The sequence below is a fragment of the Channa argus genome, chromosome 11 (assembly GCF_033026475.1).
Source record: "Channa argus isolate prfri chromosome 11, Channa argus male v1.0, whole genome shotgun sequence".
In the NCBI taxonomy this organism is placed as follows: domain Eukaryota; kingdom Metazoa; phylum Chordata; class Actinopteri; order Anabantiformes; family Channidae; genus Channa; species Channa argus.
In genome coordinates, this window is record NC_090207.1 from 26,941,627 (window position 1) to 26,954,028 (window position 12,402).

General features: G+C 39.9%; 1 protein-coding gene across 1 annotated transcript in view; it reads right to left on the reverse strand.

Moving 5' to 3' along the window:
- The window catches only part of LOC137136613 (protein crumbs homolog 1-like), a 31,196-nt gene extending 19,148 nt beyond the window's left edge, over positions 1-12,048 (reverse strand). Inside the window, exons 1-3 of the mRNA XM_067522147.1 lie at positions 11,819-12,048; positions 4,120-4,815; positions 2,133-2,328 (exon numbers count right to left, since the gene is read on the reverse strand). Of these exons, the coding sequence (XP_067378248.1) occupies positions 2,133-2,328; positions 4,120-4,815; positions 11,819-11,888 (962 nt within the window). The 5' untranslated portion in view covers positions 11,889-12,048. The remainder of the gene's footprint in view (positions 1-2,132; positions 2,329-4,119; positions 4,816-11,818) is intronic.
- Positions 12,049-12,402: the final 354 nt, after the last annotated feature.

The following is a 12,402-nucleotide window of genomic DNA, read 5'->3' on the forward strand; positions in this document are numbered from 1 at the left end:
CTGTTTGGGATGGATAAATAATCAGCAAGCCACACCCAGCTCTGCGTTACATATTTCGTTATTAATACAAATGTGGCCATCATCTTTGTTCTCCAAAGTCTAACAAGTGATCATAAATAAGATATGATTTGCTTGTACCTTGCATGTGCAAAATAAATCGTTTAATGTTTCATGTAAGCAATATAACCGTGTTATTATGTGTACAGCAAGAATGGAAATAGTGTAAATAGAGTGGATGTTTTCTAAAGGTTTTTAATCTGTGTTTGTGCTGTGATTGCATGAAATTTATTCTTGGTTTTGGTCATTTTAAGGGATTTGTTGACAAAAAGAAAAACATAGAAAATCCCAGCCCTTTTCTTTAAGTTGGTTTAAAATATCATATTAAGCAAAACATATCCCCTGGGGAGACATAACGTGTTGCATTTTGTTTTACTACTGTAACTTGTGTATGTGTGACATGCATCACATGTAGAGTTACACAATAAATTACTTACACAGAAATATCTACCTAAACTTTGCTACAGCAACGCCAAGTAGTAATAGATCTCTGAATTGCAAGCATGTATTGTTTCTGTATCCGCCTTTATTTTGCTAAAGAAATAATGTGCATTTTCCTCCTTTAACAGTTACAGGGTCTCACTTTACATATTGAAGATAATAAAACAAATAATGTTAGAAAAATATTTCAATAGAACATAAGCTATAACATCCTTCGTTCCTTCCTTCCTCCTTGCTCCCTGCTGTCCCAATCAGTTTTACTACTGTACCAGGTATTCTCAGCACCTCCAGCTATTAAATGACTCATCACAATGACTGACAGTAAGTGGATTAATTCTTATCCCTGGTCAAATTTAATGTCTTATGTTGACACAATGCACTGCTGGATGACACATCGGCTTCACCAGGCTCAACGTAAGAAGGAAATAAACACAGTCAGAGTTATAGACAGACATATAGCAATTAGAAACTCTTCATGAAAATGTCTTATGACAGAAAGTCAAAGCCAATGTATAAGTCTTACTATGAATCTAACTGATCATGTGATCGAATTCACATAAAGCTCACATTATCACTTTCCACAACTTTCACAGCTAAAACAATTCACTCATACTTTTAGACACGGATTGGACCTTAAGACTCATAAAACAAATATAAATTAAAGGCAACACATATGCAAATTAAATTACTGAAATACTTTCTATACACTGCTACAAATACTTTTGTATTCTATGCAACATCACTGAAAACAGCACATATCAAATGTAAGTCTTGAGTGGGCCTGATGCCTCAGATTATTAATTCAATTGTGCTAAGGTTGCAGCTTTCTTCCTGACAGTGGATCTGGTGCATTGCACAGTGTGGATAGAATAATGAAGAAAATTTCAGCATAACCTCAAACTATCAGCTATATGGGTAAAATTTAAACACACTTGGGTGTTACATATAGAAAGACATGCTGGCACATGTTTTTAGGGTTGATGCACTTCCTGATGCAACTCACATCACCTTTGCCAGGCTTGGGACCTGTGCTCCAATGAGTGCTGGCTTCCGCAACCTCAGCGGCTAAGATTGGGCAGTTTGGGGCACAGGGTCTTGCCCAGGGACACCTTCTATAATGGAGTTACTGAGCACATTGAGCCACTTTAATGGTTTTTGACAGATTTTTTTTGTTGTTGTTGTCCTTTCAGCTTATCCCCTGAGTTCAGGGTCGCCACAGCGGATCATTGCATGTTGATTTGGCACAATTTTTACCCCGATTCCCCTTCCTGACACACCCTCAGACCAGGCTTGGACCAAGACTGCACAGCTGTGGATGGGGATGGGCAGTTAGGCATTCAGTGTCTTGTCCAGAGACACTTCGACATATAGCCAGGACGGAACCACTGACCCTGTGGTCCGTGGACAACTGCCTTAGCCTTGCACACCGAGCTACAGTTTTTGACAGATATATTGTAGTTAATGCACAGTATGTACGATTGTTTATAATGAGTTTTTTTTTATAAATCTATTATTTATCCTCATGGAAAAGTGTCTTGGAACAGTTACATTTAAAGAACAACTATCTGGAATCTCAGAGTCTTGTCCAGTGTCTTGGCAATCTGTGTTACAAACATGCATGTGTGTTGCCCTACCTGTTGACCCTGTCTATGCACTTGCCCTCATTCAGACAGGGCATGCTGGCACATTCGTCAATATTGACCTCGCAGTCTCGGCCCTGGAAGCCAGTCACGCATGCACACATGTACATGGCAATGTAGTCTCGACAGGTAGCACCATTCTGGCAAGGATGGGTCTCACACTCATCAACCTCCACTTGACAGTTAATGCCTGATGGGGACAGAGCAGAGATGGCAGTGGGCCCAGGCACAAGCTTGGTAACTTGTAATTATCTTAGCACACGTACAGATACACACATACAGCACAATAACACTGGAGTTGCCAAAGGCTCAGCGGCAGACAGACAAGAGCAACACAAACTAATGCTACTCAAATAGAGTAGCAAGCTCCTTTTATGACCTCAACAGAAAAACAATGCAACATGCAATTATACAAGAAAGTCTAAACACATTGTGGAAATTAATCAAGAAAGTTAAGTCATGTCAAGTGGACTTCAAACTAAAAAGGAAGATTAAATTTTAAGATAATCATACCTGCATGAATTTTTACTGACACTGTGGCTAATAAAAAGACCAACAAAAATAACAGCAGCAAAAAGACATGAACGTCATATAACGGTCCTGACCGTTCTGAATGTTGGTACTGGTGCAGAATCAACATGATACAGAAATAATTACTACAAATACTAAACTAACATGTTTCATTTACCTATTTGTTGAGATGACCAGGCAGCCAACCACAAGGCCTACTCTGGTGTACTTCTGCCTCAGTGAGTAATAATTGTACATTATATTACATTAGAAATATGCATGAAATAAAGTTTTTTTTTCCTTGATTGAATTAACCAAGTAAGCACAAGCTAATTACTACAAAATAAACCGTGGCCTCTGGGGCACCTGGGGGTCAAGGGCCATAAGCAAAGTTAAACCATTGGGATCTCTAGATTGTAAGCTGATTCAAGTGTTACCAAGCCATTTAATGGTTCTTATCACTTGTTATCATGCCCATGCAGTGATTCTGATTCAGAAGAGCACCCACTTCCTACCAGTAGGTGGTTATCACTAATAGGTATGCTAATATGGCAACATCTGTGATAAGCATGAGTGTCATGACAGGTGATCTAACTTAAAAGTAGATGCAGTGAGAAGGTTGAGGTGGATCAGTGTGTGACATACCAGAGATACCTGCTCATAGTCCCTTTTAAACTTTTAGTCAACATTTTTATTTCAGTTAAAGAAGTAATGTTTTTTATACTAACCCACAGTCTTTCACTGAGTCTAACCCCATTGTTTTGTTGTACAGTGTCAAGCCTCTTTTGCACATGAGGTGGGTTATTACTCTTCTTTGGAATTTACTCGGAGGCAGAGTAGGCATGAACGAAAATGTCCAGATGAGATACTACAGAGATTAACCTGAGTTTACTCTGTGAACCCTCGAGTACAAAGTCCGAATTATGTTGTTGATCCTGCACATTGATAGAGTACACTGCTCTGTCACATATTTTTGGAAGGATTTAAACTGATAAATTAGATGTGTGCCTCAGCATCTTACGGCAAACAAAACACTGTTTGCTAAGCATCATGTTGCGCTTTCTGTAAGCACTGCCATCTCACTGAAATCATCTTAAAACACTACGGATTCAGACAATCTCATCACTGTGTTGCATGTGTGAAATGACAACTCCAGACAATGTCATACTTTGAAGTTCATACAGTATGTGAAAGAGGCTTTTGGGTAACCTAAAAGAACACAAAAAGGATATATTGAGCATATTAGCACGTGGACTAGGGACAAATTAATCCATATCTATGGTTCTGACAACAATAGATGGCCACTGAATGATGTGATAACATCTGAACTGGTTGTAGGAATCCAGCCTTTCATTTATGGAAGAATGCTGTAATAATATAATTTAACTGCTGTTTCTTTCACACTCTGAAGTAAATGAAATTTAAATGTCATTTAAATGTCAGATGTTGTAACCCTTAAACAGTATCTTACCTTTGAAGCCAGGAGCACAGTCACATCTGTAGTGATCAACTTTATCCAGGCATGTGCCATTGTTTTGACACGGACCCGAAGCGCACTCATTGATGTCCAGGTCACAGTTGTAGCCTTGGAATCCAGGTACACAGAAACACTGGTAGGTATTGACCCCATTTATACAGATAGCTCCATTTTGACAGGGCTCAGACTGGCATTCATCAATGTTCACCTCACAGTTTCTTCCCTCATACCCAGCAGCACAGTGGCATGAGTGACCAATGTCAGGTATGTCCATACAGGAGCCTCCATTCTGGCAGGTTTGCTCTGAACAAGTGGTCACATTGTCCTGGCAGTCCTCCCCTCCTAATCCAATGGGACAATGGCACGAATAGCCATTGATTCTGTTGACACAGTGGGACTTGATACCATTGCAGGGATCACTTTTACATTCATCTACATCCTGGGTGCAGTTAACCCCTGTGAAGCCGTCCGGGCAGGGGCAGGTGAATTCTTCAGACCCAGGTGTGCTGGTACAGTTGGTACAAGGTGCCATTTTACAGGCATCATACAGTTCATCACAGTTTTTACCCATGTACCACACTGGTCCTTTGGGACACAGGCACACATAGTCACTCAGGTGCTCAAGACACGTGGCACCATTGTGACAGGGAGATGAGAGACACTTGTCTGATGCCACTGTGCACAGCAGGCCTGGAATGACACAACACACTGCTGTTCAAGATGCAATAGGTTACATCTAGAAACATCTGTATGCACTTATCTGTCCATCGGGAAGTGAGCAAAGATTAAAATACAAATTAGCTTCTTTAACATATCAAAGTGAGCATTTGTCTAGAGAACAGTGTCTAGTCTCTTTATTGTTACCTATTTTAAGTTTCCTGTCTTTTTTTTTCCTACTTACATTAAACATCTTGTGCGTAATAATTGTAAAAAAGTGTATATGCAAAAACAAATAGATTTACATTTAAAGCCCCAAATGTCCCATAATAGTTTAATCTGATTGTGTCGTTAATTAATATTTTGATATTAATAATGGCTAAAATGAATGTGTACAATGAGAATGGTGTCACTTATTGTGGTAAACCTACCTTTTCAGTCTTTTTACATCATTGTAGATTAAACAGTCCTACTGTTTACTCTACTATCTCTCCTTAACATGATGTGCCATCATGACATACACCAGTTTTCAACCAATAAACCCTTTAACCTGATAAACCTTTATAAACCACCACAGCATACCACCAAACAGCTGACATTAGTGAATCACTGATGACCTTAGCAGAATGTTTAGAAGCTGAAAAAACAGATATTTTCACATATCTGCAGGATAGGCTGAATTCCAAACTGCACCTTAGTAGAGCTCAGCTACATCTCCTTTGATATTGTTATTAACCAATCTCAAACTTTTGGCCAAAAACACCTGGTTTCAGACACATTATGTCAGTGGAACCCTATTTACCAAAGCCCTTTTCAGCACAGCAATGTTATGGAATTAGTTGTGGTTAGTAATTTCCCATACAAGATACAAAGAACCAACATGTGCTTTATTGTAACACCAAAGTTCTAACCTCACACAAGCTACTTATAGAATTGTACCTTTAGTTACATTATCTAACTTTAAAGTTTTTCTCTCTTAACCCTTAAGTAGAAAAGCCACATATCAGACCAATTCGTGTATTATTTATCTGCTGTGTCTCATAATAATTGCTGAGTGTACTATGGAATTACAGCACAGGTGGGTGCTTTGGGTAAACATATCCAAATACAATGCAGACCCCACTGCAAGTCATCAACAGCAACATTCCTGTAATAATGAGTTTCCTGCAACACTTATGTTCCTCTTTTCCCACTGTATTCACTTTAACACCCCCAGTTCCTCTTGAATGCATCTACTATCACTTCCTTTATCTGCTCTCACATTGAGCCTCCCTCCTCACATCTGTCTCTCACTTCTCCTCCCACTACGTTGATGGTTTCTATACCTGATAAATCTTGACATGTGTTTGTTTGTGCTTCCTCTGTTTTAATTTGAATGCAGGTTACAAGTCACAGCAAGAGCCTACCATCTAAACTGATCATCTAATCTAGTTTCTAGGCTTTAAAGGCTCAAATGTGCAACTGTAATAATATTTGACTTTTTCAGTTGATGTAATTTCCGTAAACAATTTCCAAACAAATTGCATTTACATGACAGTTGTAAATGCAGAACTGAAAAAAATGGCCTTTCCATTGTCTATATTTAAATGCTAAAAAACAAAGTACCTGCAACAGACATTTTAAAAAGGCAATCATCATTTAATTTTGCTTAAATAATTAACAAGTCTTTAACAGGTACCGTGCTAGATCACAAACCAACTGGATAAATAGAAATTATGACTTGATGATGGTATTTGAAGTACAAATACACACAAATGCTGAAAAAAGCCTTTGATTATACTCTATATCAACCAACTTTTTTATGTTATCAATATGAATTATTTCTAAAATACAAAAAATGTCACAGAAAAACATATTTGTTTTTAATTGTGACTTACAACACAACACAATACAATAACATGACAATAACATGTTTTTTCTATACATGTCTACTGTAAGAAGACTTATTTTCTGTAAATGGTAGATAAATGGTAAATAAAATTTATTTGTCATGTTTTTACGTGTAAACCGAGTTTAGAATGTGATAATTGTGTGACGTGTGATAATCGAAGTTTGATGATAAAGTTGTGTGTTTTGCATGTTTCTTCCTGCTTGTCTCAACCCGAGCTGCTATGTCTTTGTCAGAGGTGTAATTTCCTCTTACTTGCATCATCTTTTTTTTATCTTTTTCTTTTACCTTCCTCCATTGTTTCTTCTACTGAGACCTTTTTCTTATCTTTTCTTGTTATGTTTTTTTCATTGTTTTTCTGTTTCTCCTCCCCTGTCAAAAAGAACCCAGATCCTACACAGGACTGATTTGCACAGCAGATCATACACTTTAACCTCCACTACGTGTTTATCTCATGAACCCTGTAAAAGTTGGCTGACAGGGACAACAAGGGTCTCCTCATTATTCAACCGTCCATCCAAACTCAATCAAGCCCTCACACATTCCTAAGAGCTGATAACAGCTCCTCCTACACCCAGTCTATCCCCTCACCCCACCCCCACCCCCCTATCCTACAGCACTTCATAGATCATGGTTACGGCCAGACAGGGTTGATCCCTGGCACTGACTGGTACTAAGAATAACACTGAGCAGAGCTCTGACTGTTAGCAGGTAGAAGACACTCTCCAGGGATGTCAGCCTGTCTCAATGAACAGCTTTAAAAATAAGCAAAAGTAGAAAGGGTATGGCAAATTAAGATAATGTAAAACATTTATTCAGTCTAAATGGTATTTCTCCCTTGTATGTGTAATAATAAAGGAAGTTAATATGATAACCGATATTCTAGGGATAAATACACTGAATATGTACATTCAGTTTGAATTACTCATGCTACAATGAGTCTTGTGTAGAAACACGTACAGTTGTAGATCCTAGAAGACATGAACAGTGTCATGTTTGTACCATTCATCCATCCATCATCTCTTATCCTGTTCCGGGTTGCAGGGGGCTGGAGCCTAACCCAGCTTTCAAACGGCAAGAGTCGGGTTCTACCCTGGAGAGGACTCCCGTTTATCTCAGGGCCAACACAGACACACACAGACAACCATCACATCTACCGGCAATTTAGACTCACCAATTCACCTAACATGCATGTCTTCGGATTGTGGGAGGAAAATGGAGTACCTAGAGGAAACCTACACAAGCACAAGCATAACATGAAAAGTCCATGTCTGAACTCCAAGATACTACTATTACTGACCCAAAAGCACAAGAAAAATGAATGAAGAAACTAAACTGGAATATTTTGGGCCTATTGATTATTGATTTGTCTGGAGGAGGAATAATAAAGCAAAAACGATCAAAGATCAATGGCTTTTGCCTTGACCCTTCAGGGGTCACCACAGTGTAATGTGTTCTGCACGTAGATTTGGCTACAGTTTTTATGCCGTATGCCCATGCTGCCACAACCCTCCGATTTTATCCAGGCTTGTGGACTGACAGGGAGGCCCTTGACCCTTAGGGTGGGGCCACCCCTGGTGGGGTGGGATTTGAACCTGTGGCCTTCTACATTAAATGGTAAATGGTCTGCACTTAGCGCTTATTCTACCTATTGGCAGTCAAAGTGCTATACACTGCTTCTTATTCATCCATTCGCACTCACAATTACACACACACTCACACACCTGACACACGGAGCTGCTATGCTATGTGCAAAGGGAGCAACTCAGTTGGGGTTCAGTGTCTTGCTCAAGGACACAAGGACACAGGGCAACTGCTGAAGCAACTGCTGAAAAGAACACTGGTAGCTCATTGATGCTCTGGACCAGCTTTACTTCCTCTGATAGAGAAAACCTGCTGTGTGTGGAAGGCAATATGGATTCATTCATTTATCAGTACCTCCTAGGAGAAAATGTCATGCTGTCTGTGAGAAGGCTGAAGCTTGGGCGTCATTGGACCTTTTCAAAAGGACAATGATTCTAAGCTTACCTGAAGTCCAGCAAGGTCTGGTTCAAAAAGAAGTTCTGGAAGATTTAGAGTGGCCATCACAGTCACCTGAATTGAAGCCATTAGAAAACCTCTGGTGGGATATAAAGAAGGTGGTTGCAATACAAAATCCAAAGAATATAAGTAAACTGGAGGTCACTGGTCATGAGGAATGGGCTAAGATTCCTCAGGAACCTGCCAGAAGTTGGTGTCTGGCTATGCATTCGGTTTGCAGCAGGTAAGAACAACAAAAGGCTGTTCTACTAAGTACTGAAGACATAGGTAATAAAAGTTACATTTTATGTTGACCTTGGAGGAACCACTTGTAACATTAGTTATGGTGAGATAATCAAATTTTTCTTGTTTAATTTGTTCAGTGCAAACAGCTGAAAGTTTGTAAATGTTGCCTATAGACCTAAATTGCAATGGGAGTTGAATAATTTTGAGTGCAACTGCACGTAAAGCTTCGATTTATGCTTAGTAATAGCATACCAATCCACTTTTTCTGCAAAGTCCTTCCTCTGCCTGATCTGCTCTTCTACTGTGCACCATAGCCTGCACAGCTACACACAGTAACTTTTGAGCACGTGTCCACTAAATGAATGCTCAAAAAGCTGCACACCTTACCTCTTAAGAGACTAGATATTTAAGCGTTGTCCAAACTGCAATCTTATCATTACAGCTATACTGCTGCACTGTATGGACAGAGGGTTACACACTAGTTAGAGTTGCCTTTTAATTATTGAATAACTAACAGCCATGCATAATTTTACTGGTCCAGAATTGACAGAAGATGTATACACATTAGTGTATAGTGTAGTGTAGTTCTAGTCAGTTGTAGGAAGACATTAAAATAAATTACAGACAAGACCTTTACTTGATAACTTGTACTCGTTCGCACTCGATTGAATGTTTTTGGTTCCTCCACAGCAAAGCACAAGTAATTCCAATGGTGAAATTGTAAAATAGTAGTAGCTTCTAGTAGTAAATGTTCTAATAGTACTTGTCATATAATGAGGCGCAAAGGTTGGGGGAGGTTCAGTTTATAGTCAAAGAGAGATTAAATTTTTTTTTACTCTCTAAGTGCAAAAGGTGGACATGTGGGAGAAGGGGGGTTTACTCCGAGTATCAGAAATGGCAATTCATAGTCAGGAGAGAGTCATGCTGGAAGCAGAAATGCTCTGCGTCACATAGGGAGGGAAGCCCCTGGCTAAAGCTGAGCTCAAAGGAATTTTATTGAATCACCACAAGAGACTGGCAGCACTTCCTTGCTTTAGTTTTGTGCTCCAAAGGCACCACTGGACTTTTTGCTTTGCTTTATTAAAAACGTACTAAATAAATAATAATAATAAATGTCGAAATGTTTCCTGAATCCGTCACTCCCCCTGTTGCCGGTTGCCACCAGGTGAGGCCCTGTGCAGCCACCAAGGGCCACCTTGGTGACGTTCCCGAGCCCGGATAAAACGGGAGGGTTGCAGCAGGAAAAGCATCCGCCGTATAAGCTCATGCCAAAATAACGTGAAGAACACGCTGTGGCGACCCCTGAAGGGACAAACCAAAAGTCGCTGATCTTTGAATGAGTCATTTTTGAAGAGTTAGTTATCAGTTGGCCGGGCTGTTTAAAATAGGGAGAGTAACCCTCCCACTGATTTTGCAACTTATTTCCTAAATTGTGTATTCGTCTATTTTGAGTCACTCGTTTCCAACTCAGAAAGTATTCACCTGGAATTGGTAACAGTTTAACAACTTGCTTTAAGGCACTTGTCCGGTCGAGGCAGATGGCCGTCCACCCTGAGCCTGGTTCTGCTGGAGGTTTCTTCCGTTAAAGGGAGTTTTTCCTCTCCACTGTTGCCTATGGCTTGCTCCAGGGGGAATTGTTGGGTTCTCTTTATATATCTTTATAATCTTGACTTTATTCTGTAAAGTGCCCTGAGATGACTTTGTTGTGAATTGGCGCTATATAAATAAAGTTGAATTGAATTGAACTTGTTTCTTATGTGTGTGTTATCTGGGGATGACAATGCTGAAGAGGCCCATAGAGGAGACGGTTTTTTTCTTCTTTCCTAAAACTGCTCTTGTTCATGCTTAATTTTCTTAAACCTAAAGGACTTGTATTTGTGCGCTGCATTTTCTTTTAGAAGATTGCTGAGTAAATTAAACACTGTCATCGTCATTATCACATGTCCTCCGCTTCATGTTTGTGTTTTTGGCTCTTGTTTTAGTTTAATCCTTAAATACTCAGAGTGCCAGGTCTCTTGCTATTCTCCTTAATACCCATTGCTCCCTCCCATTCAAAGCTGAGACAAAAAAAAAGGGTGTACAACAGTGCAGCCAGACGCTCAGCTTGTTACCATGGTGATCTTTAACAATGCCACCCGCAGCCAATCCCTGCCGCTAGTCCGCCACCATTTAAATGAGCTTCAGACACTTGACAAAAATGAAGGTCGCGAGAAAAATGGGTCAACAGTGTTTCATAAGGTGGTGGGGGTCGACCCCCACCTCACCCACCAACCCCCCACGATCGGTGCTGCACCAGCTGCAGATTGATCACACATGGAAGAATCCAAAAAGAAATCCAGCTACTTAGATTCAATATGAGATCATTTTCTTTTGTAGCATGACCCAAAGAGTGAAGGCTTAAGTCAAACAACCTACACATAAAAACCCAGAATCCATCAGGATTCACGACAGATCCCGTTGCTGTTTTCAAGTTAATAATACTCACTGATACTCCCAGAACAGTCTTTTTTAATAATTTCCTAGAGTGCTTTTTAGAAAGGAAGGGAAAATATGTATTTGATTGTGCATTTACAATTGGGCATGTCTTTTAGTTATTAGTAATTATAAGCAAATCTATAAATTTCAACACATTTCAGACCTACACTGAACTAAGCCTCTCTGAATATGTAGCAATTAAGCAAGGAGCTGTTAAATAAAGGGTCACCAAAGTATCATTTACTTCTGCAGTGTGGACCTGCAGTGGGTCTAAATATGTGCACAGCACAAAAAGTTGGAGCAGAAGAAGCAAAAGAATGTGTCTGAAGTAGTAAATTGTCTGGTGTATCTTTTAAAAACTCTCTAAAAGTTAATACTTTGAAGTACAACATGCTGATGTTGACTTACCCAGTTTCAGCATCATCAAGGTGATAAGCACTGTCCTCTGGTATCTGGACCAAACTCTACCAAACTCCATGGTCAAGCAGTCGGTTTCCAGTCACAACAAGGCTGTCAGTTCAAACGTACTCCATCCAACACAGTGCAGCGCTCCACCTAGGCTGCTCCAAGTTAGCTGCTGAGAGTGATCGCAGTACCTCCATGCTGGACCACTAGGACTCTGCTGGTGTGTGTGTGTGTGTGTTTTGTAGAGTGCATGAGTCTCTGTGGGGACAAAGTTGGGCTGGAGTAAAGCAGAGTAATCATCCCAGCAGAGAGTGAGAGGAGGAAAACCTGGGGTGGAGTGCTGGATTTGACTGTCTTTCTGGCTCCCTGTTCATTATTTCTGTTTTATATTTTTATGAATTCTCACCACAAACACACACACATCCCGGAAAGTTCAGTTATGATTAGGGAAAGATTGTGGGGTGCTTTAAAAGACAACATTGACTAAAGTAAGAACATTCACTGAGAGTATACAGTGACTGTACTTACTGACTTATTTCTACTTCATCTTGTCCTCTTTGCTCACAGACTAAAGGGGTCCTGTCTCT